This window comes from Megascapheus bottae, chromosome 5 (genome assembly GCF_031878675.1).
Source record: "Megascapheus bottae isolate mThoBot1 chromosome 5, mThoBot2.hap1, whole genome shotgun sequence".
NCBI lineage: Eukaryota > Metazoa > Chordata > Mammalia > Rodentia > Geomyidae > Megascapheus > Megascapheus bottae.
In genome coordinates, this window is record NC_143513.1 from 33,039,740 (window position 1) to 33,065,270 (window position 25,531).

The 25,531-nt window shown below is 34.8% G+C and overlaps 1 protein-coding gene across 1 annotated transcript in view; it reads left to right on the forward strand.

Annotated features, from left to right (window-relative positions):
* The window catches only part of Sema3d (semaphorin 3D), a 156,478-nt gene that overhangs the window by 93,126 nt on the left and 37,821 nt on the right, over nt 1-25,531 (forward strand). Inside the window, exons 7-9 of the mRNA XM_090332887.1 lie at nt 235-363; nt 11,382-11,524; nt 24,786-24,900. Coding sequence (XP_090189013.1) covers nt 235-363; nt 11,382-11,524; nt 24,786-24,900 — 387 coding nt within the window. The remainder of the gene's footprint in view (nt 1-234; nt 364-11,381; nt 11,525-24,785; nt 24,901-25,531) is intronic.

A 25,531-nucleotide genomic window follows, 5' to 3' on the forward strand; every position in this document is an offset into this window, starting at 1 on the left:
AATTTGGCCTTTTTTTAATATAATAGCCAATTCTCTAACATCTGTGTTTCAAAGTTAACTGTGTTACTGCTTTGAGTAATGTAATTATTCAACATCTGAAAGTGAAATTTCAAAGCAACATATTCTGATGTCAAATAATCAGCATCTTTGGAGTCAGACTGTGAAATTTGTGTATTGGAAACACTATCTACTTCTGTACTCTTGAAAGTCTTGTGTATGCCTTTCTCCTCCCAGATGAGTACCTCTACTCTGGAACAGCCTCTGATTTCCTTGGCAAAGACACTGCATTCACGCGGTCCCTAGGGCCCACTCACGACCACCATTACATCAGAACGGACATTTCAGAGCACTACTGGCTCAATGGTTAGTGATGTTGTCACTTTTGATACTTTTGCATTTGGTGAGATAAGAAAGTCATTATTATTTATTTGGAAGTGTTTTGAATTTGTTGATTTAGCATTGCATCATAAAATATATTTGAAAGAATTCCATATCAAATCAGAACAATCCCCAGCAGCTTTTGGAAGGGGTAATAGCTGATACTGGTGGACTATATGCTTTATCTTTGGCATTATTCAGCTCTTTCACAGATTCTTTTGTTATGCACAGTGACATGTGAAATGTATTACATTTATATTTTTTGAAGGATGAGCAAATTGCAGGTGAAAAAAGATGAGCAATTGGTCCATTTTCCACATCTTGTCTGCAACAGAACTGGGATTACAGAGATGGCTGACTCTTCCAGTTTGGATTGTAATGATCTGAGTTAATTATGCCCTGCATACTAACTCAAAGGAAAAAGATTTGACTATAATGGCAACTTCCTTTTAGTAGATTTATATATTTCAAAGCTGACACATTTACACAATTTGTCATTTTAACTGATACATCTTTGTACATATTTGAAGGTAGAGTATTTTACCATGTGTGTATAGTGTGTGTTGATCAAGTCAGGGTAGTTTACTTTCCTCTTATCATTTTCCAATGTTCATAAATAAAAGGAGAATTTCTGTTGCTAAAAGTTATGGTTGTGTTAAGCTATTTTAAGCAATGTATTAATGATCTGGATTTGTCTCATGATAAGTTTATTGGAAGTTATTTAACAATTTTGTTGTGTCATATCCTATTGTAAGTAAAAAAAAAGGAAAGAAGAAAGAAAGAAAGAAAGAAAGAAAGAAAGAAAGAAAGAAAGAAAGAAAGAAAAGAAAATCAGGGAACTCCCAATGAGTGAATTGAATTAATTTAATTAATTAATGATACAAGAGAATGCTTTACCCCACTGCCTTATAACAGACCAGTTTTTTTTATCATGGTTTTCTACTTAAGATAAGGTTTTATTTCATTGCAGGGCAGAATAACATAAAACTGGTTTAAACAGCCAGACCACATTTACCATTCCCACCATAAATATAGGACTTTAGTGGAGGAGGGCAAGGTAGAAACTTCCTGGAGTCTATCTTGGTTATCTCTCAGTGTCATTTAAACAGCGACAACATAAACAGAAAGGGAAGTACTTTTAAAACCTTTCCTGAGTTGGAATAAGCAGGTCTATTTGTTTACACAACAAAGTGATCTCCAGAATAACACTTCCACAGAAGCTTTAGTATCTGTTTAAATCAAAAGATATTCTTATGGTTTAAAATGAAGTATAAGATTCTGTCTCTCAGCTTAAGAATGGCCATAAACATCACACAACTACTCTTTTATGAGAATAATTTCTTACTTATTTCACATTCACATGTCCATAAAGAAACTGTTGTTAAAACAATAAATGGAGACATTTTGTATTCAATCATTATTTGCCCACAATGCTCTTGTTATGACTGTGTGAATAGAATAGGAATTGGGAAGTTTTTAAATTGGTTTAATTCCCTAAGAAACAATTTATTAGGACTTTTCTCATATTTGGTACTACTACTGTTCTATGCATAGGACCTGCACGGACAGACAGGGGAGACTGGCTGATCTCACTAGTGATTAATGTGTTGATCAACCTAGAGAGTGAGGAGAGGGAGAAAAGAAGCTATCAAGCTGTAAATATTATTGTGAAACCTAGCACAACCATTGATGGCTTACTTTATAATCAGGAAATCTGACCTTTGTTATTTTAAAGGTAATTGGCAATAGCATGAAATGAAGACTAAAAGGAGAATGAGGGTGGGAAGGAAGGTAGTGAGACTGATAGGAATATAAGAAAAAACAGTAAAGGCTATTGAAAGAGAGGATATTTGTGAACAAACAAATCCAAAAGCACAATGCAAGACGAAAAGAAAATTTTGAGGGAAGAAGTGGTATATAGTAGAAGTTTGAGAAACTAAACTCAGCCAAGTGCAAGAATTAACACTCCTGGTTCTTACTTATTAAAGGCAATTCACATCATGAAAACAGGTTTATTAGGAAACTTCTAATGCTTTTACACTCAAAATGTCCCAGTTGGATGTAAACTGGCTGTTTCTTTGGAATTTAAGTATTTGCTCTTAAATCCTGGCCAAAACTTTGTGAGATTCACCTTATCTATAAGCATGGCTCCTAATAATAAATGCTATTAGATGTTAATCTGTGCATCTCTTCCCAGAGAGCCACAAGTGTTACATTAACTCTTTGACAGATGCTTATTGGAAGATAATTTTAAGTGCTAATTTTGTATTAATATTTCTATGATTGTTATCTGAAGGTGGGGGATTTTTTCTGAAGGTGGGAGAGGTGAGAGGTAAAATTCAAACTCTGTTCTGTGATAGTTTTTTTCTCACATTATTTGAGCATTTTATTACATTGAAAACTTTTGTTTCTCCTTTTTTACTTAAGAATTTAGTGACTACATACTTCAACTGTTTCAACTGTTACTTATGTCCCCGTGTTTCCTATAACTGTAATTCCAGCTGTAATCCCAGCCATCTGTAAATGGCCTGAAAAATATTTGTTTGATCTGGGTGGAATAACTCTATAATCACAGCTCCTTGCAAACAGGAGCAGGGACATCCAAATGCCTGGCATCCATATGCTTGCAAAGTTTGTTTAGCAGAAGCCATGAAGTCCTGGAGTCAATTTACTGTATCAAAGAACAAAAATACAAAAGCAAAACAAAATCAACTAAACAAAGCAGAGTTAGAGTGGGGGTCATTTTCTTGAAGTACTTTATCTCAGATTGGACAAATATGATTGTTCAATGTAAAAGTAAAGATGTTAAAACTACTTGGATTGATCTGTTAGCTTGTTTTGGAATTGTTTACAATTTTTAAAATGACTTTACCTTAATAGGCACTAAGATCAATAAGTCTAACTTTTTAAATTCTTGGTTTACTTCACTTACATTCTTTTCTCTACAGATTCCTATTTGGGGGTGAGGACATGGACTTTTTTCTTCTTTGCTTTCTTTGTTGTTGCTGGGGCTTGAACTCAGGGTCTCTTACTGATTAGGTTTGCATACTCAGCTGGTACTTTACCATTTGAGACATGCAACCCTACTTGTTTTGCTGTTTTGTTTTCTCTTGTTTATTTTCTTTTTCTGGTTTAGTTTTGTAATTATTCTTTTTTTTTTTTTGACAGTCCTGGGCTTGAGCTCAGGGCCTGAGCACTGTCCTTGGACTTTCTCAAGGCTAGAGCTCTGCCACTTGAGCCTCAGCACCACTTCCGGCTTTTTTCTATGTATGTGGTACCGAGGAATCGAACCCAGGTCTTCATGCATGCTAGACAAGCACTTTAACCACTAGGCCAAACTCCCGGCCCCTAGTTTTGTAATTATTCTTAAGGCTGAAATCTTATAGCCAGTTCTGCCTTGGCTAACTTCTAACCATCATCTCCATATCTTAGCCTCCTGAATGGCTAGAAATACAGGCATGGGCCACCAGCACTAGGGAAGTTTCCTGATTTTTATCCTTCCATTTCTGTCATCCTAACTTTCCTCACTTCATCCATCCATTTACCCTGGAGGTATATATAAGTGCTTCATCTGTTTTATCCCCTTTATCTAATCTACCACCCAAGGTTTCTACTTTCCTTTTTTTGGCTCTGGGGCTCCAATCCAGGATCAGGCAAGCACTTTGCCATTGAGCTATACTCCAGCCCCCCAAGGTTTCCACTTTCTGCAAAAATAGCTACTGACTTTGCTGCTTTCATGCTCCCAATCTTCCTAGAGGGCCTTAGTACCTTGTCCCTGGGTTGGTGACTAAATTCATTTTTCTCACACTGATCTCCCTATCTCTTATTTCTTCTCCCCCCTTTAATTCTGTATGACACCCATAATAAGCAATACCTCAGCTACAGTTGAGACTGCTGCTTTTTTTTCAGATAAAATCTTGAAAGCATCACTAATGGTGTTTCACTCTTGGAAATATATTAGAAGAAAATAGTTCATGTTAATCAGCTAAGTGTGTGTGTGTCCAGATTTGGACCCTGTGTTCTGATCCAGACATAGAGTCCAGCAATCCAGATTCCACTCCTTTCATTGCATTTCCATCCCCTGCTGTTGAAGCCTTGCTAGAAACAAGCCCTATGCCCATATGATATGTTGGCCCACAGCAAACCCAGACTGTGGGTCTTGCAGCGTGGTCTAGGGCAGAAGGAGAGAGCAATGGGAAGAATTTAGGCAGTCAGATCACAGGCAGGGGAAGTGCGTGAAGCAAGTCAGATATTACTTGGGAAACTTAATTCATCTGGAGATTCAGCTAGTCCTAAGTTCCTTTGCTTGAGGAAACAGAGGCGGTGGGAGGGAGGGAGGGTGGGGTGCAGGGAGAGAAATGGCTGAAACTCCATGAGATTTTTATAATGAGGAGAAACCTGATGGACTAAGTAAAAAACTTGGCTTTCTCAGGGAGCCTTTCTGTCCTCCTTTTTGAGAAATGGCTATTTTCTAAATATAGTCAACCTGTGATTCTAGGCAGAAGTCAGTGGGTCATTTGGCTAGCATTAGAGCTATGGTGGGGAAAGAGAATACAGAGGAGTTGTGCTGATTTGGGGGAATAAATGTTATCTTAGAAATAATATTTTGCAACTTCCTATTTTACCAGTAGAGATGAAGCATGAAGTGGGGATGTATCCTGGCATCTAACCAGGCCTGTTTATATTGATAGCAGGCTTCTGAGTGTAGATACTAACTGTATAACATGAGCTTGGAAGGTGGACTGTGTCTTTTTAGTCATTTGGAGGATCAAAGTTGTTACTGCCTTAATTCTGGGCCAGTCATAGCATATTTATGGACAGGGGCTTCTTGAGTGAAAGATTCCCTGACCAGTAGGCAACTATCCATACATGGCTATTCAACTTTAAAATAAGAGGCTGGGAGTTTGGCCTAGTGGTTAAAGTGCTTGCCTAGCATGCATGAAGACCTGGGTTCGATTCCTTGGTACCACCTACATAGAAAAAAGCCGGAAGTGGTGCTGAGGCTCAAGTGGTAGAGTTCTAGCCTTGAGAAAGTCCAAAGACAGTGCTCAGGCCCTGAGCTCAAGCCCAGGACTGGCAAAAAAAAATAATAAATAAATAATAAAAATAAATTAGGAAAATTAATTTGCTAATTAGCAAAACTAAGTTGCTTGTCTAACATAGTGGAGTGTCTGGGTTCAGTCTCTAAAACCATAAAAGCATTACTAAAAAGGAAAGAAACTTAAAAATTGGCTCCAGGCACACTATCCATGTTTCTGCTGTTCAATTATCTCATAGACTAGCACAGAAATATGTATGAAACAATTCTGCTTTAAAACTCCAAGTACAGTAATGAGCAAATAAATATATAAACTTCATGACTCAGGAAGCAAAGGCCTACAAATTCAAAATCAGCTTATACTACCTAGGGAGACTCTACATCTACTTCTACTAAAAACATAAAACATTCTTGTTTACTAATTTTATATCATAACCTAAAATTTATGATACAATACAAATTTTCTTACCACTTTATATCCATTTCTGGTTAAATAATTTAAGAAAAAATGGAAATTTTTTGTGTGTCCTTTCACTTTCATTTAAAATTTCTCCTGTATATTTGTATTAAAGCACTATTTTACAAATGTGCTATATGTTTAGATTAAATCTCAGAACTGAAGTTAATTGGCATCCGAGTATGTGTTATGACAAAGATTCTAAGAATGCTTTTCCATGTGACTATATATAGAACCACTGAAAGAGTCAAAAAATCCTTAAATATGCTGGCATATTGTTTTCTGTGCCTTTCTAGACTTTTTCTTTTCCGGTAGTGGGGCTTGAAAAATGGGCCCGGGCACTGTCTCTGAGCGCTTCAACTCAAGTCTATCACTCTACCACTTGAGCCACAGTGCCACTTTTGGTTTTCTGGTGGTTAATTGAAGATAAGAGTCTCATGGATTTTCATGCCCAGGCTGACTTTGAACCTCAATCCTCAGATCTCAGCCTTCTGAGTAGCTTGGATGACAGGCAGGAGACACCAGCACCTAACCCTTTCTAGGTTTTAACCACTGTCGGATCACTTTCCAAACTATTCACTTAGCATAATGAAACACTCATTTCTTCTTTGTGATATTGTACTGGTAAATACTTTGCAAGGAAGATGAACAAATAAATTGTGAAGATGAAACTGGCTCAAGTGATGGTGAAGATCACCCCATGCTTTTCTTTATCAACTTTAAAGCATAAAGAAATAGCAATCTTGGCACCATTAGAGTGATGACTCAAACATAGAGTGATGACTGTGTTTGAGGATAAAAGGCGTCATGTGGTGGGAAATGAAAACAGTGAAACTTTGGTTGCATGTTTTTGCTTTCTTTTCTGTAGTGGATGGCAACTTTTGCTTTATATTTTCATTTTAACATATAGAAACGTTGTTAATTTAGCAGGACACAGTAGCTCAAGTCTGTAATCCTAGCTACTCAGGAGGCTGAGATCTAAGGATCAAAGCCAGCAGGGGCACAAAAGTCTCTTATCTCCAATTAACCTCTAGAAATTGGGAAGTGGGGCTTGGCTCAAGGGTAGGGTGATAGCCTTGAGGCTGAAGAGCTCAGGGACAGCGCCCAGGCCAAGTTCAAGACTGATGACCCACAAAAAAAAGAAAGGAAAAAGAAAAGAAAAGAAAACATTGTTAATTTAAAATTGGTGTATGGTGATGTCTGTTAATTTTCCTACATGAAAGGAGATTTGTTTTAAAAAGGAAACATATTATAAGAAGAAATAAAAGCAAGTCATAAGATCCCTATCTATTAAGAAATAGATAGGAGCACTCATCTACACGAAGAAGTGCCTAAAGAAATGAAAATGGTTTGTCCTGCAGGCCGCATGGGTTTGGCAGTGCCTCAGGGTGTCATGCTAGAAGTTCATTCGTAAAAATGCATGATTTCAAACTTCATCCCTATGAGGACATGTGTTTCAATGCCAATAATGGGGTGAGGGTATGCTATAATAAAGCCCAGGTGTCTTCTCATATGATTGTAAATAGTTTAATTCAACCACTAGGCACTAATTTAATGATACCTATTTTTACTCATGTTTGGCAGCAAGTCAGGAAACAGTTTCTAGCATAAAACACTAACATCAGTGTCTAAGACAGCACCTCAGTGTAATCTGCAAGAAAGAAACCATTCTTGAAAGTTGTGCTTATTTTTAGCTCAAAAGTATGCTTGTTATTTAAATCAGAGAACAGAGTAACTTTTTTCCATAATTAAATGTCATCATATAAGAAACATTTGGCTTAAACATCTCCACCATTCCCCTCCTGAACAAATTTTATTTTATTAGTGTCCAAAGAACCAACACTTAAGAGTTCAAGAAAATAGTCACAGATTGAGTAAAACAAAGAACCATATTTGATGTATGTTATATACTTGGATTACAGTTAAAAGAAGTAGCACTGTGAAAACTATCTATACTACTTTTCTCTGTTGATACAATAATAACATTCCTGACATGAAGACTTGTGCACACAGCTTTTTAATCACTAAATTTAATGCTACCTGGCAACACCCATACAGTAGTTTTCATTTTCTATGCATTTCTTCAGAATGGACAAAAGCTACCTAATTTTCTTCTGTACTTTAAGACCTTACTCTGTTTTTGAATCCTATATTCTTTAGAAGTTAAAAAATGTTAATCAACTCATGTAATCAATTTTTTCTAAGTGTCTGAAGACTGCTGTTCACATTGTTGTTTCTGTTATTTGGAATGTTTTTCTGCTTTAAATCACTGACTGCCTATTTTCTTCAGAGGAAAGGCTGTGCAAATCTTTCACCCCTATACAAATACATCACTATTTACTTTTTTCAATAGAAATTTATATCTATTATCATACAGATTGAATCAGAAATTAGCATTATGAGTCATGCATCATGCTATATTGTGTAAATTATATTTTAGGTATTACAATTTTGCTTATGGTAGTGGATATTTTAAGTTCATTTATTTGTCAAGATTAGGGGATCAAATGATTTTACTATAATTTCAGAATGGTTTTCTCACAACTTTCTAATCCCATTACAGGTAATTAACAATTTATGGATTAGTCTTCATTTGCTCTGTACATTCATAACCTGCATTTAAATTGTGGTCAAAATCTAACTACAAATTTTTCTATATATATGGGATCATATTCTACTTTACTGACTATTGAGCTTAGATGTTTGTAAGATTTCACCTACAGAATAGTTCTTTAAATTTTTGTACTTGTAAATATTTTAAATATAATAAAAATGATCACCCAGTTTTGCATTAGATCAAGTATGTGCATATTGACAATACTGTATGGATTATTATCAATAACTGGTAATGTATCTGTGGATAAATCCTTCTTTTCTCCTCTTGTCCTTTGATTGTTTTCATCTTTTTGAGGTTAATTGTGAATATGAAGGTTAGGTTTTGCCCTTAGCCATCTCCTGTCTTAGGTTAATTAAAATCAATTATTCCTATAAAAATACTCTATCATAATAGATCTTGCATATATTAGAAATTGAAAAATCCTTTTAAAATTTACTTGGTGAAATATCAATTACCTATTTATAGAAAAAGCTTTATTTGCAGTGATGTTAATTGTCAAAAAATCAGAAATGTTTATTTGTAAATTTAAAAAGATTGGCTTGTCAATTGAAAATTAATTTAAAAATGAGAAGCTGAAAGTTCCTACATTTTTCTTTTAAATTTCAATGTCATGTAATTTTTTGGGTCCATACCACAGTAAAATTATCAGAAAAGAAATCTTTCATTGCCATTTTGAGTTCTAGCAAAGATTGAAGAAATACGAAAACACAAAAGAAGTTCACACAAACATTTCCCATCTCTTTTCCTTGAAGCCCTATTTCCTGGAAGTAGAGAAGAGATTCAGAATACTCCAAAAGGGCTGAGATGATTGTGACTAAAACTCATAACACTTATAACCCAGTATTAAATTCTATACATTGAAAATAGCTACTGTGAAACTTCTTTCATAGTTGGCCTTTTGACCAGTTGCTATTCGTTTATTTTGCAAGGATCTAACTTTCATTTCTGGGAGCAAGTAAATCAAGAGTTCTAAACCAAACCATAGAAGGCAGTTTTACTTAACTGAGCTCCTTCCTTCAGTTCTTAAGAGGCATTCTATTTGGTTCTTTGCTTTTAATCATATGATTATTCTGAATCAATGTTGATATAATACCATGTATTATATCCAGACCACATATTGGAGATGACTCAAATACTGTTACTATTTTTCATTTTATTCCTTGGGCAGTTTAATAAAATATACGAAAGAGCAGCAGCATATAGGAGCTATCATATGAGATATACATACAGTTTTTCCTAAGTTCTTTTTTATTTCCCCAGTCCTAGGGTTTGAACTCAAGGTCTGGACACTGTCCTTGGGCTTTCTCAAGGAAGGCTAGAACTTTACCACTTGAGTAACACCATTTCCAGCTTTCTCTGTGTATGTGGTACTAAGTAATTGAACCCAAGGCTTCATGTATGTTTGGCAAGCACTTTACCACTGGGCCATACTCTGGGCCCTCTAGGTTCTTTTATAGAATATATCATGCATCATAAGGAGAATAGATGTAACATCATTGAATTGCCAAATATGATAAGACTTCCCATAATAGATGTGATAAGACTTCCTATAATACTTAAATAACATTTGACACTCACATAGACCTTACCATAATGTTCACATAGCATTACTGCCAGCAGAGGGCCACATACAACAAACATAAAAATATCACCTTGAGAGCATAGCCACCTTTCTTCAAGCAATTACATTCTGTGATGTTCTGACAATAATGATGAAGTCATCTAACAATGCATTTCTCAGAATGTATCTCTTTTCTATTACGTTACCTGTGACTGCTTTAGTGAAATTGTAATGATTTGGAGTACTAGCCAGACCTGTGCTCACCTTTGCTCTGGAATTCCTGACAATTTGTTCTCTGAACTTCGTGTTCTGCTGTTCTGCCTTTCTACATGGTCTCAAATTTGTCTGCACATCTTGCTTCCCACTCCCACATTAGCCTAGTGCTTTATGTTTCTAATTTTTCTTTAATATATTTTTATTGTAATTAATAGAAGGGTAACATTATATTCGCCAGATAGAAGGTGCATTACTTCACAAACATTGATACCCCTTCTCATGATTTTGTCCCCATTTCCCTCCCCCAACCCCTCCCCTCATTTTGTTTTCCCCCTTCCCTATTTCAAATAAATAAACATATCTACACTATATCAGATAAAGTAAGATACTGTAACAATATAAGATAACCAAGGGACAACAAAAGAGATGAGAAATAATGGAGTACATTACGAACAAAAATCACATATTATATGGCTCTTGTTTCCATATCCTGGAAGTCCTTTCATTTAGCCTCATCCTATATGGCCTTATGTATCTAGGTTTTGCCCTATTGAAACTTCTGCTAGGAGAGTCCAAGATTTATACTAATTATGACAAATGAAGAAAACCATTGAGCCTATGTTCCTTTGAGTCTGACTTCACTTAATATGATTTTTCCCAAGTCTTTCCATTTCCTTACAAATGTGATGTTCTTTGTGATGGCAGCATAGAATTCCATTTCTAATTTTTTATAGATTTTTTTACATTGTAAGTTCACTAGTACTATTAAAGCTGGATTTTTTTAAATTTTTAGATATAAATTTTATTGTGTATATTTAAAGTCTACAAAGTAAAGGTAGGAAATACACATTAATAGTAAAAAGATTACTGAAGTGGAAGATATTATATATTCATCATTGTACGTAGTCATTCACATTTATTGTTTGTGAGGCAAGGAGAGATGAAATCTACTCTGTAATCTTCATGTTGAAGGATATATCACTAGATTTATATTTTGTACCTTGTATACTGTATTTATTTACATTTGTGTATATATTTGCATTTCGTTGGAATGTGGGTTGTTAAGCTGTATTTTTTTTAGCATTTTAATTTGTAGCTTTTGTGTTTCAAACAGGAGCAAAATTTATTGGAACTTTCCCTATACCAGATACCTATAATCCAGATGATGACAAAATATATTTCTTCTTTCGTGAATCATATCAAGAAGGAAGTACTTCTGATAAGACCATCCTTTCTCGAGTTGGACGAGTTTGTAAGGCAAGAAACATTTATTGATTTTACTTAACGTATATGTGTACATGCAGGAATTGATTAACCATGCCATGTAAAATGAAAGTTGGTACCCATTATTCTGAAAAGTGTAGGATTGATTTGTACTCTCATACAGGTGTGACCTCTGAGAAGTGAAAATATTTGTTTTAAAGAGTGAAGGATTTGCATTTCTAAGATATGAAAACTTGTTTTACAGTGTCTGCACAGTTAGCCTGGAATGACTTACCTCCTGTTGGCAGCAAATATAGTGTCATTTAAGAATTATTTTCTGTCCATTCTTGCGTGTTATTACTTCTTCTCATTCCCTTCCCCACATGGTCCAGGTCTGTCCAGGTCTTTTTCAAGTAATGAAAAAGAATACCTTCTCTTAAGATATCTTAAATTAAGAACATCTTGAAAGCATCTGCTGTCTTACGAGAAATAGCGTGAAGCTACACACTGTCACGAAATGGTAGAGTTAGGAAAGCAAAAAAACACTTCTGCGAAAAGAAGTTTTTAACTCTCACCTGTTATTCCTGTGTTTTGGGAAAGCTCAAATATATTTTTGTGTTTTAGAATAATGAACATCTTGTCTCATATCTACCCAGAACTATTGTGCAATGATTAAAGGCTAGCAGAGGATATGACCATATGCATTCCTCCAGTCCAAAAAAGGATAGACAGCTGATTTAAATGAGAGAACAGATTTCATGAGAATTCAACTTCCATTTCCTGCCTACGATCAGGAAATGTTTCCTCTTTGTATTTCATGTCTTACTGTTTTATCCTGCTATACTAAAAGAAGTCCTTACTAAAACTTGAAAAAAATATTTAATGGAACTTAATGTAAATATTTGGAGTAATTTAGAAACTAATAACATGTATTCTATAATTTCATTCAAATATCAATTTATAAATTATACCTGATCAAATATATTACAACCTTATTATATTTTAGTTTATTAAACAATGAATTTCCTGACAATTAAAAATTTGATCAAGTTTTGAAGGAAAACTGTACATATAGGTTGAAACAAATAGCCCAAGTTACAAAGCATTTATTTTGAAGGGCACTGCAATTATTCTTTTTTCTTTTTCTTTTTTTCTTTTTGTCGGTTGTGGGGCTTAAACTCTAGGCCTAAGTGCTGTCCCTGAGCACTTCAGCTCAAAGCTAGTATTCTACCACTTGAGCCACAGAACCACTTCCGTCTTTTTCTGTATATGTGATACTGAAGAATTGAACCAGGGCTTCGTGCATGCTAGGGAAGCCCTCTATCATTAGCCCAAGCTCTCAGCCCTGCATTTAGTCTTTAATATGTTCATTCACTGTAAATTAGATGTGAAGCCATCAAACTTTATGAAATACATTTTGTGCCATCCCAGGTTTCATTTGATTGACTACAAACTTTACAGAATAATAATGCTACTGTAACATGCTTTAGATTTCCGTTTATTATTTTTGGCCTGGATTTGTCTCCATTGAATTAACATTTCTTACACAGACAGACATCTTCAGCACAAACTCAGTTATTAAAGACAAGCACTGCTAAGTTAATAAATACTCTCTGTTGGAAGCTTTCTTTGGTGTTGTACAAGCATTTCATTTTCTTCCATCTGAGCCTATCACTTTTTGTTTCAGCCAGTGCCCTCAGGCTTCTGAACACTTCCCAGGACAGAAATATACACCATCATTGCACTTAAAGTGCTAATGAAAACATGGCTTTTGAAGGAGGCCAACCGTGATCCCAGATCATTCTTTATCTGGTGTCTGAGGCAATAATGCTGTCTTCCACCTATCCCCACCAGGCAGCAGATCCCCTCCAAAGCATCCTCATTCTTTCTATCTCAGCATCTACTGTGATTTCTCTTGAAGCCTCTGGCCTAGGGATGAATGGGCTTTGCTTGGATTAGTCTGTTTGTTAGGATATTGAGGCATGCCTTACATCAACACTACGCTGACCCTAGAAAACTTTCTGGGCATTTATGATGTATGTATAAATGAGCTAAGTTAAGTATGTAAAAAAGATTTGCATTCAATTAAATGTATTTCATGAGTCACTTTCTGATGAAGGACATTGACTATGATTCAATTCAGTGTTTATTTTTTGATAGATGTAAAGTATTTGATAAAAGCTTATTTATCACAAAGTAATATTTTATCCCTGTGTTATTATAAAATGTAAGGAAATCTTTAAAATGTTTTTGCCTTATTAAATTTATATATTGAAATACAATGTAATCCCTAAACATCAATATAGGATCTTTTGAACAGGCTCCTGCAAAATGGAAATAGCAAAGATTTTGTCATATTATTAATCTGGCTTAAAAGCTAAGAAACTGTGAGATCAAGTGAAGAAACAATGGATGAATTTACTGTAAAAATCAATAAAATATATAAAACACCTTTAATAATAATTTTAAAATTCAACATAACTTTGTTATGTGATTATTTTCACATATAAAAATTCTTTTGACACTATTTAGAAGATGTCTCTTCAGCTTACTTTATTATCATTTTTTACAAGGATTTACAGGAGCAAAATTGAATTTGGTAGTTAACAGCAGCAACAAAAAAAGACTCATGAGCTGAGCACGGTGGCTCACACCTGTAATCTGAGCTACTCAGGAGCCTGAGAACTGGGAATCTTTGTTCAAAGCCAGCCCAGGCACTAAAGTCTGAGAGACTCTTATCTCCAATTAACCACTAGAAAACCAGAAGTGGGGCTGTGGCTCAAGGGGTAGGGTGGTAGCTTGAAGCTGAAGATCTCAGGGACAACCTCCAGGCCCAGAGTTCAAGCCCCACGGTTGAAAAAAAAAAAAGATGATGCTTAACCTTGGTTGATTTTGAAGTCCTTATTAAAATTTCAAACCATTTGGTTTTCTTGAATTGTCAGTAGTGCAAAGCACTACGTGGCACAACTTATACACTGGAAAAAGTCCTAGATGATAAACTACACAGATTTATGTGCTGAGGTATTAACATTCTGACTGAATGAAGAGACTAACAGAATAAAATAAATTCTGTTGTGTGATTTTCTTTGCAGTTTACAAGTGTTTGTAAACTTGTGATGTTTTAAGTGTGTGTGTGTGTGTGTGTGTGTGTGTGTGTGTGTGTGTGTGTGTGTTTTCCTTAATTAAATGTGTGGAAATGCCAGTCCTCTTAGCAAAGTTTGCTTGCAATGTTCTACCTCAAGACTATTTTATATTACTTTTTGATTCTATTCACTTTTGGAAGCCTTGCCCATTAACTTACTTAGGCTATCTCACTCCAGATTCTAGCTGAAAGTTATGCCAGTTCTCTCTCTCTCTCTCTCTCTCTCTCTCTCTCTCTCTCTCTCTCTCTCTCTCTCTCTCTCTCTCTCTCTCTCTCTCTCTCTCTCTCTCTCCTCCTCCTCCTCCTCCTCCTCTTCCTCCTCCTCCTTCTCCTTCTCCTCCTCCTTCTTCTCCTCCTCCACCCCCCCACCTCTTCTCTTTTGCAGTATTTCCTTTTGTTCATGCCAGGAATTCAATTTGGATCGTCTTTTCACATAACTTGCCTAGGGGGTCTCATTAATAGCTATTTTCTTTCCTTCAATTCCAGTTGGATTTTCTATTTTGTTGTACAGTTCTATTGGACAATGACTGCCTTTGAAGATTTGTGTTTTTGGGTTGATGACACTTTCTGTATTTATTGATCTCCCCTGAGCTGTGGGTTTTCTGCTTACTTTTAGCATGCCACTTACAACCTAAATGAGAGATTTAGTGCCACAAGTTACAGATGTGCTTTTTGCTCACTTCCATCTGTTTTCCTGTCTAAGAAATTCTTAGGAAGGGATGTATTCTGTGTTCTGTAGCTATGAAACAAAAATAAGGAAACTAAACTTTGCTCCTATCTGAGAAAGACTGCTAAGCACATGTGGATTTACCTAATTGAATCTACTATATTTTAGAAACCAAGGTTGTTAGTATAGGAGTTATCCAAGTTATGCATTGCTAATATTCTTTCAGAGTTTTTAAAGTATTTAGGGAAGTATTTGCTCCATTTCTACTTGTTTTGTCAAGCCCCAATGGCAAATTACAAACAGTTGTCTCTAAATAATAGAAAATTACTTTAAGAAAAAAATCCCTTGAAATCCTGTACAAATTCAAATTAGTAGAATCTACTGTGTTCAATCAACACTTTCCCTGAAGGTGGTGTGTTCACAAATTTTTCTTCCACCTTTGGTCTCAAGTACTTTATGCTAATATATTCTTGTGTCCTCTACCAGGAAAGCATCTCAAGATTATTAGCAGATGAAATAAAGGACACTAATACATGACTATCATACTGTCTAAAATATATTTTAGATTTCTTAAGTAATAAAGAAAGGTACTAAAATCTTTTTTTAAGTGAAAAGCAAGTGCTAATTGATCTTTTTCTTGTAAAGGGAAGACCAATCAATGCCCACAATGTTCACTTTGATTTTAAAATTAAATGTCTACTCTAATTTCACTTTCCTGATAGGATGAACAGTGATATGTTCATTTTTACATATTCTTTGTTGCTAAGTTGTTCTCACATTTTCTTCTTCATCTTTCCTAAGATTATTGCCAGGTGTCATATGAATTCAACGTAAGGCAATTTTTTTTGATGAATACCATTATTATCTTACTATTATTTTCTTTTCAGCTTCAATTTTCAGTAGTTAGGACATTGTTTTTATACCAATGAGCCAGTCATTTGAAACAGCACTGCAAAAGACTTCTTTGGCTAAGGAGGGATATAAAGTATTTTCCTATTTGAATGCATGGAAATAATTTCTTTGCAGTAAATATCTGTGGAATTCTTTCTTACAATGCCCTTGGGGCCCTCTCCAGGTTTCTAGCACATTTTGGGAATATTTTTAAGCTTTCGAATTCACCACTTAAGTTTGGATTTAAAAAAATCACTATTATTACTGATGCATTCCCATTCAGACTATGTATAGTAAGCTTTCAAAGAAGCATTTCATAATCTGTCCCTAGTAGCAACTCATTGAAGCTGAGGGCCCACCTAGAGACGAGTCAGCTGGACACTGATAATGAGATCCCAGCTGCTGTGATGTTAGCTTCTGTATTTCCTATGACAGTGACAGTCTTTCATTTATTAGATGGCATACAGGACTACTTAAAACCCACAAGGTACCTCCTTTAATGTGAATGAAAAAGAATCAGACAAACACTGTGAGAAATATAGCAGTTCTTATGTGTACAAAATCTTAATGGCAGGCGCTCAAAGTAAAACCTGCATACATTATAGCATTTGAAATATTTCACAGAATTCAGCTTTTTTTTTTCTGCTAGTTCTGGGCCTTGAACTCAGGGCCTATGTCCTTGGGGTTTCTCAGGCTAGAGCTCTACCACTTGAGGAACAACACTATTTCTTGCTTTTTCTATGTATATATGGTGCCAAGGAATCGAACCCAGGTCTTCATGCATGCTAGGCAAGCACTCTACCAGTAGGCCAAACCCCCGGCCCACATAATTCAGCTTTTGTGTGCAAAATGATGTGGATAAAGGTCCAGCATTGAGGAGACTGAAGCAGAAGGCTCATGAATTCAATACCAGCCTGTACCACACAAATAGACTCCAAGATCAGCATGGGTTTTAAAGTAAAATCCTGTCTCAAAAATCTACAACACAAACAATGTAAAAACAAACAGTAAGAGAAACAAAACAATATTAGGCAAAAACTATTAAGTACAGGAGAATTTATAACTTCTAACTTCAGCACTTATTTTTTTCTTTCTGAAAATTTTAAGATGCTTATTTCTCCAGTGTCTATTGACTTGAAAAGTCTGTTAATCTTCTAATTAAATCAGCTAATATTATGGCAATTCTCCAACAACATGAAATGTTCATAGAATACCACAGGTTCTCAGATGCCTTGGAGAATTCATTCTTTGTACTAAATCTTCAGGATTTAAGAGTATAGGAAGTTAAATCCAATTATTGCGCTGTCCAAGAGCTTCTGTTTCTACATATAGGTGAAAGCTGCAATATTTATAAACTGCCGAGAAAGCCTTAGAAATGATGGTATACACAGATAACACCATGTTTAGAAGATGAACTCTGCATCGTGCCCCAAAGGTCAAAAAGAACACTCAATAAAAGTTGACATGTGGCAGCTTCTAGCTACTTTACATGTCTATGTAAGATTTATAAGAATTTCGATTTTCTGGGACAGTAAATGCTTCCAGGAGAAGCTGACTTCCCATTGTCACTAATCTCCCCATTAGTAGATACTCTTAGAGAATCACAGCAATTCATAATGTATAATCAACAGCAACAAAATGACTCAGTGGCACTACATTTTCTCATTATATTTGTCCTTAAAAATGAGAGATATTACAGACATATCCAAAGCTACACAGAGAAAGAAGGTAGGCATCTTCTGGGCTCACCACCCAAGTTGAGTGCATGGTTCAGGCTTGTTTACCTTTAATTTCTTTGTCACTTTCATCTGCATCTCTGTGTCAAACATGTCAAGACTTTGGGCAACCCAACAATAAAGAGGCTGTGATAAACAGAGTGGAAACAAACAAGTAACTGGTGACTAAGAGCTGCTGATTCTGACATCTCAATAATAAATCTATTGTGTTGGTTAGACAGTTGTGTTCTTTACAGCTTCACAAAAAAATAAGCAAGGAAGTGACAATTTAGCACAAAAGTGGTTATCTCCCTTTCAGCCCCCTTCTGGGGTGTGGGAGAGGAGATTGTGTAGATTTGCAAACAAATCCCAGGACTGAGTGCTAGTCAACAAAGTCAGCTCGGCTGACACCCCTGCAGGAGAAATACAACTCCTTGTGAATTGAACTTTGCTATCCCAGGTCATGCTTCTGGATGTCTGTAAGAATTACTATCCAGTCATTAAATGCTTATAATCCATTGCTGAGTGCTATTACCTCAGAAATGAGCTTTCTTTCCCTGCTGACAGCAGGTGGCTTTCATCTTTGACCTGGATTTTTTTTGTTTGTTTTTTATGTTTTACTCCCTGAAGAACTGAGAAGGCTGCTGGGTGGGGTTAGAAGGACATTTAAAGATAATGTTGCTAAAAGGATTAAAATTTCCATTTGTCAGGCTAAAAAAATACAGGTACAGTATACATTCCTTTCTTATCTATCTAATCTGCAACTAGTACTTTAAAAGTCCCTGGATATCACCATTAATTATGGTGATAATTGCAAAGAGCAAGGGGAAATGTTTGAAAAATGGACATTTATTGTTACATTTAATTAAAAGAGTTCTCAAAAGAATGTGATTACTTCTTTTTATGAAAAAGTAGTGTTTTGCACTTCTAAATAAATGATTTTGAACAAATACCCTAAATATATGCTCATTCGTTTAGCAAAGTAATTGTACCCAATCTTTCTGGGATAAAATAGTAGGTCAAATACAGTCCTTGGTATTTGATTAATGATCATCACTGTATTTATGTATAGTAAACCAACAGTATTTGTCGTTATTTACTATCAACATTAAAAGTAAAAGAAAATATTTAGTATTATTCATGTATAAAAGTGATAAATTGAAAACAATCTATTAAGGCTCTGCTTATTACAACTAGGGATATGCTAAAAGCATACAAAGATACTATATGTAACCTGAAAATACAGAAATGGGCTGGGAACTCACACCTGTAATCCTAGTATCTCAGTACTGAGATCTGAGAATTATGGGTCAAAGCCAGCCCAGGCACGAAAGTCCTTGAGACTCTTACCTCCAATTAACCATTGGAAAATCAAAAGTGGAACTGTGGTTCAAGTGGTAGAGCACCAGCCCTGAGCTGAAGAGCTCAGGGAAAAGGCCCAGGCCTAGAATTCAAGCAACACAACCAACAAAAGCCAAAACAACAACAAAAATAAATAAATCAAGGGTTAGGAGAAAGTTCTTTAAAAAAAATTCTTTCTGAGAATCCCAAATACAGGTGTTTTCACTAGAATTCTATTTTTCATCAACACAGATTATTGGATTAAAAAGAAGCATCAAGCCAGTTGTCAGTGCATCACACCTGTAATCCTAGCTACTCGGAGGCTGAAATCTAAAGGTTGTAGTCCAAATCCATTCATAGCAGAAAAGATCAGGAGACTCTTTTTTATTGTATTATTATTTTATTAACTATAACTATACACAATTTTTTATTAACTATTAGGATAGCTTTTAAAGTTCTGAAGAAGAAAATATGAGTGACTAGTTGCATGTCCTATTTGATAATAAATAATTAAAATTGTTTTTTATTTTTTGTTTATTTTTATTTTATTCTTTATTGTTGGGATAATGTATAGAGGGGTTACAGTTACATTCGCCAGGTGGTAGATGCACTACTTCTCACCCCTTCTCAAAAACAAAAGCAAAAAAGATCAGGAGACTCTTAAATTAACCACCAAAGATGCCAAGTTGAAGCTGAGGCTCAAGTGGTAAACTAAACTACTAGTCTTGAGCAGTAAAGCTTGGAGACAAAGCCTAAGTCTATAGCCTAGGTCTTTGAGTTCAGAGTTCAAGTCATAAGATTGGGCGCCCACACGCGAGCGCACACGCGCGCACACACACACACACACACACACACACACACACACACACACACATAAACAAAACCATCATTATTTTTTGGCATTCATTTTGACATCTAGATTCATATATACTATATCCTGAGGGCTTAAGTATTAAAAATAGGCCATTAAAAATAAGTCTACCTTCACATCTGCAGAAATCCAAAATCATCCAATAGCTAACTGGAATCATAGCAGGACAATAATATTCAAACAATAGAGTACCATATGCCAAGTAGGAATTTAGGAACAATTCAGGACATGATGTTCCAGACAATATGGTTTTCTTGAAAGAAAAAAAAATGATTAATTCACTTTTTCATGGTTACTGAGCTATTGGTATTTTGACCTTGTAATAAAGCTTCCCATGTTCTTATTCCCATTTATTTTGATAATATTTCTTTTTTCTACTTTAACTGATCCTAATCATCGTATAAAATAAATTTGGCTTGATTCTCCCAATTTTTTCAGAATTGCCTTATCCATTATCTTCCCCTCTTCCTCTAAGTTTGAACACCTAATATAGTTCATAAATCTGTGTTTATATTGGTGAGCATACATGTACCTATCATTCAATAAAATTTAGTATTTAATCTTGCAGTATAGCTTTTCTCAAAAAGAAGAAATTTCAGAAGAGTTTAATCTTCTTGAATATGTCTACTTTTCTAAAACCTCTTACAAGTACTGTCTTGTACCTTTTTTCTAACTTAACTATTAAAAAGATATTTAATAATGACATCCAGAATCAGTGTTGAATAAAGGCAATAAGGAATGCATTTTCCGGTGAGAATTAAAAAGTGATAAGAATCCAACTAATATTAGTGTATTGCCTTATAACCACAAGTTCTTAACTAAAACTATGTTGGTGAAATTTATTACTGGTAAAAATGGTCTATAGCTAATGACACTAAGCAATTGATATATTAAAAGTATGTTTTGATTATGTATATATATATATTTAAATGTGTATGTGTGAGGAGATATATACATATACATATATGTATACATAAATACATCAAACATATATATGTAAATGTTTAGTACAGAGGATCTAGCTTTGGATTATGTATAAGCTCATAAAGATTTGGAGCCTTTTTAGAATTAATACATTAAGACAATAAAATCTGAGGTAAAATATTTTGTTAATTACCTGCAAAAATTTTTGGTCATATGTAAAAAATATTAATGACTCTAAATATTAATGACTCTACGAGGTTTATCTTTGTTATTGTTGTTCTTAATGTACTATGTGCAGTTATTTCTTTCCTCTTTTTTCCCCTTATGGTTAATCTCATGTGGTTACTGTATCTAACTTTGTTAACTGGTATATTGTATGTAAGTTTGTTTATTTGGAATATGGAAGGGAAGGGAGGAAAACAAGATGATTGGGAGGGGGAGAAAAACAGGAGAAGGGGTATCAATGTTCCGAAGTAATGCACCCACTACCTGATGAATGTAACTATACATTACCCCAACACTTTAAAAAAATCAAAATTACTCTTTCTGAATAAATACTTGTTACAAATCTAAAGTACAGATCTGGAAAATAATCATTTTCTGAAATTTTATTGAGCCATTACTTTAAGAAAGCATGTAATAAATAATTCACTCTGGGCGCCACGTCATCATTTCCCACTAGGTTTTAAGGCTAAAGCTGTGATGAACCTAGAATACCTTCTATTTCTCTCCTCTCTTCTCTCCCTCTCTCTATGTCTCTCTTTCCCCTTCATTTTTTAAGAATAGAAAGTATGACTTAATATGCTTTGAATTCTTCTGATTATAGTCAATTTTCTGTTCTCTTTTGATTAAGTTTAGAGGTAGAGAATCACAAAATATGATAGTTGTTACATATTCAAACATGAAACTTGTCACTTTTCAGTAGCTTAATAAGTCATAAAATACAAAACACAATGTTTTACATGATGTATATTTAAATGTAAGAAGATTAATGGGAAATATTGCTCCAAGTATAATTCTTAAAACTTTAAATGAAATAATAATATTTAACTAATATATTGCTTGCATTTTATATATTGTAAGCACAGTAGGACTCATTGACTCAAGTAAATTAAAAATCTTATTAGTATTCAAAGGAAATATTTATGTCAAAACAAGAAATAAAGCTTTTTAGGTTGAATTATTTAATAGCATACTCATTCTTATTTTTTAAAGATTATCTAAAGTCCTCAAACAAAAATTCTTAGAATAAGCCAAGTACTATTGGCTCCACATCTGTAATCCTAGCTGCGGAGGAGGTTGAGACTCTGAGGATTACAGCAGTTCAAAGCCAACCTTAAGAATCATCTCTAAGGCCCTTACCTCTAATTCATACCACACACACACACACACACACACACACACACACACACACACACACACTCCTGAAAAACAAAGAAAGCAACAAAACTATCTAGAAGAAGGGCTGAAGTGGAGCTGTGGCTCAAATGGTAGAGCACTACATTGAGTAAAAGTTCAGGAACAGCACCCAGGCCCTGAGTTCAAGCCCTAGGCCTTGAACAAATGCATGTACCGCATACATGTGCATACATGCTCACACATGCACACACACAACTCTTTAGAGGAGTAATAAAATATGGAATATGCAGTTTAAAATGTATTTAGAATTTTTGTGTGTACATTATTTTGTGTATGTGTATGTTGTCTAGGTGCTGAATTTTAGTGCAATAAATTTGGAAACAAGTATTTTTCAATTTGTACTGAGGCACATTTCCAAAAGATGCAAATGGTATTTTATAGGAACAATGTGTCTCATTACTTGGTTGAATATTATTTATTACTTTTCAAAATCCTACTCTAACTCTGTGATATACTTCCTTTATTATTTTATCAGCCTACATCAGTTGTACCTGGAGGCTGTATTGTGACATTTCCACACATGCATATAGCATATCCAGTTGTCCTAATCCTTTCTTTCCCTGCTTGTTGAAATTCTGGGGCTGGGCATTGCACCTGAGCTCTTCAGCTCCTTGAGCCACAGCCCAACTTCCCATTTTTCTGGTGATTAGAGATAAGAGTCTCACAGACTTTTTAGTGCCCAGGTTGGCTTTGAACCTTGATCTTAGGTCTCAGCCTCCTGAGGAGCTAGGATTACAGGTGTGAGCTACCTCACTGGGCTTGTTGAAACTCTTAACAGATCTAATTTTTCTTTTTGTATATGCAAATCTCCTGTGTTGATCATATTCATCCTCATACAATCTCCTAGTCTTTTTTATGAGTTCCTATTGGATTTATTTCATTTTTTATTTAATAATTGTATTTTATTGTCAGGGTGATATACAGTTACATTCATCAGATAGTGGGTACATTACTACTTTAAACACTGATACCCCTTCCCATGTTTTTCTCCAAATTTCCCTATCCTGACCCTCTCCCAATCATCTTTTTTTCCCTTTCCTTCTCTATTTTGAATAAATATGTAAACATATATACAATATACCAAGTACCAAAGTCAGACATAGTAAAAACATGAGATTAAACCATAAGAAGAAAAGAAAAGAAGAAAAAATTAGAGGTAAAATAAATGGTTTTCACATAGTACATAACAAAAATCATGAGTTGGGAGTATGCTTGCCTAGCATGCACCAAGACCCAGGTTCGATTCTTTGGTACTAATTACATGTAAAACGTTGGAAGTGGTACTGTGACTCAAATGGTAGAGCTCTGGCCCTGAGTTCAAGCCCCAGGACTGGCAAAAAAAAAAAGAACAAAAAATCACAAAGATAAACCTCTTGTTTCCATATTCTGGAGTGTATTTAATTTAGCCTTATCCTGTATGGCAATATATACATAGCTTTTGAGCTATTGTGGTCCTCTACTAGGAGAATCTTAGATGTGTACTTATTATTACAGATGAGGAAACCATAGAGCCTGTGTTTCTTTGCATCTGGCTTACTTCACTTAATATGATTTTTCCAACACTTTCCATTTCCTTACAAATGAGGAGATGTCATTCTTTCTGATAGCAGCATAGAATTCCATTGTGTATAAGTACTACATCTTAATCCATTCATCTACTGAGGGGCATCTTAGTTGCTTCCATACGTTAGCTATGGTAAATAATGCTGCAGTGAATATGGTTGTACTGTCATATGGTAGTTTTGCCTCATTTATAAACATTTGGGTAAATACCCAGGAGTGGGATTTAGTACTTCTTTTATCTATGGTATTCTCCTTCCCTAGCTGATTTTTTAACTATCTATTCAAAGGAATCTTAACTATAAATAACTTACAAGTCAGTGCTATTATTTATTGAACATTAATTTGATTGAAACTATGCTTAATAATTAAGAGTATTATTTCTGTCAAAATAATGACATCTCAAAACACTAATCATATTTTATCAATAAATAATACCTGGAGTATTCATCCTTTATTAGTTATGAAACAAAAATATTGGCTGACACAGGATTTGATTCCAAGCCTGTTTTCATTATTTTAGTCTTATAGTCATCTACACATTGAAAGAGTTAAATCGCTTACATTAAATTCATTTAACCATGAGAACATCATGTTCGATTCAAAACCATTTGGAAATCCAGAAAAGATGTACAAATTCTAGTCTTTTGTAAATAATAAGTATAAGAATAAGAATACACTATCACTTCTAATAGTTATAGTTGGTGACAAAATCAGCTATAGTTGGTGGCAGAATTTATCTGCTGGTAACTTTTTAATCTTCATTTTTATTTTCCATTTTTCAGAATGACGTAGGAGGACAACGTAGCCTGATAAACAAATGGACAACTTTCCTGAAGGCTAGATTGGTATGCTCGATTCCCGGAAGAGATGGGGCAGACACTCATTTTGATGAGCTTCGTAAGTCACATATTTCTTCATTACTGGAAAAGTTTTTCTGCCAATTTTAGTCAGCATTTTTTTTATTTTTGCTCCTAAGACACTAATATGATTCTTTTTAAATTCTCCTACACAAGGCACATTAGGTGTACCTCAGCTATATATACATACAGATATACTTAATAAGGAAGTGGTTCTTTCGTAGGAATCCTAAAGGTTTGTGGAGGAAATAAATTCACAGCAAGTGAAAGAAAGATATGAGCTATTTGTCTTCAAAGTCCAAGTTTCCCTCCATCAAGCTTAATTCTTTGGGAGGCAAATATACAGGCATGAAAAGCTTAATTTCCTTACTCCACTGGTGCCCTCTACTGGAGCCTAAGAGAAATCTGTGAATTTGGTCCCTCAGCCATAAAACAGCCTTCTCTAATTTTTCCTCTTCATTTCTCCCAAATTAATTCCAAAAGTTGTTTTAAGTTATAGATAAACTTAACATATTTAGCTTTATATTACATATTTTTAATCTTTCTGATGTGCATGTAAGTCACTGCATTCTTGAATGATTTCACCAGTATTTTGTCATGTAAGTATATATTTACTATTCATGATGATGCCTCCTGTTGTGTATAAGCACATTCACATGTTAAATAATCCT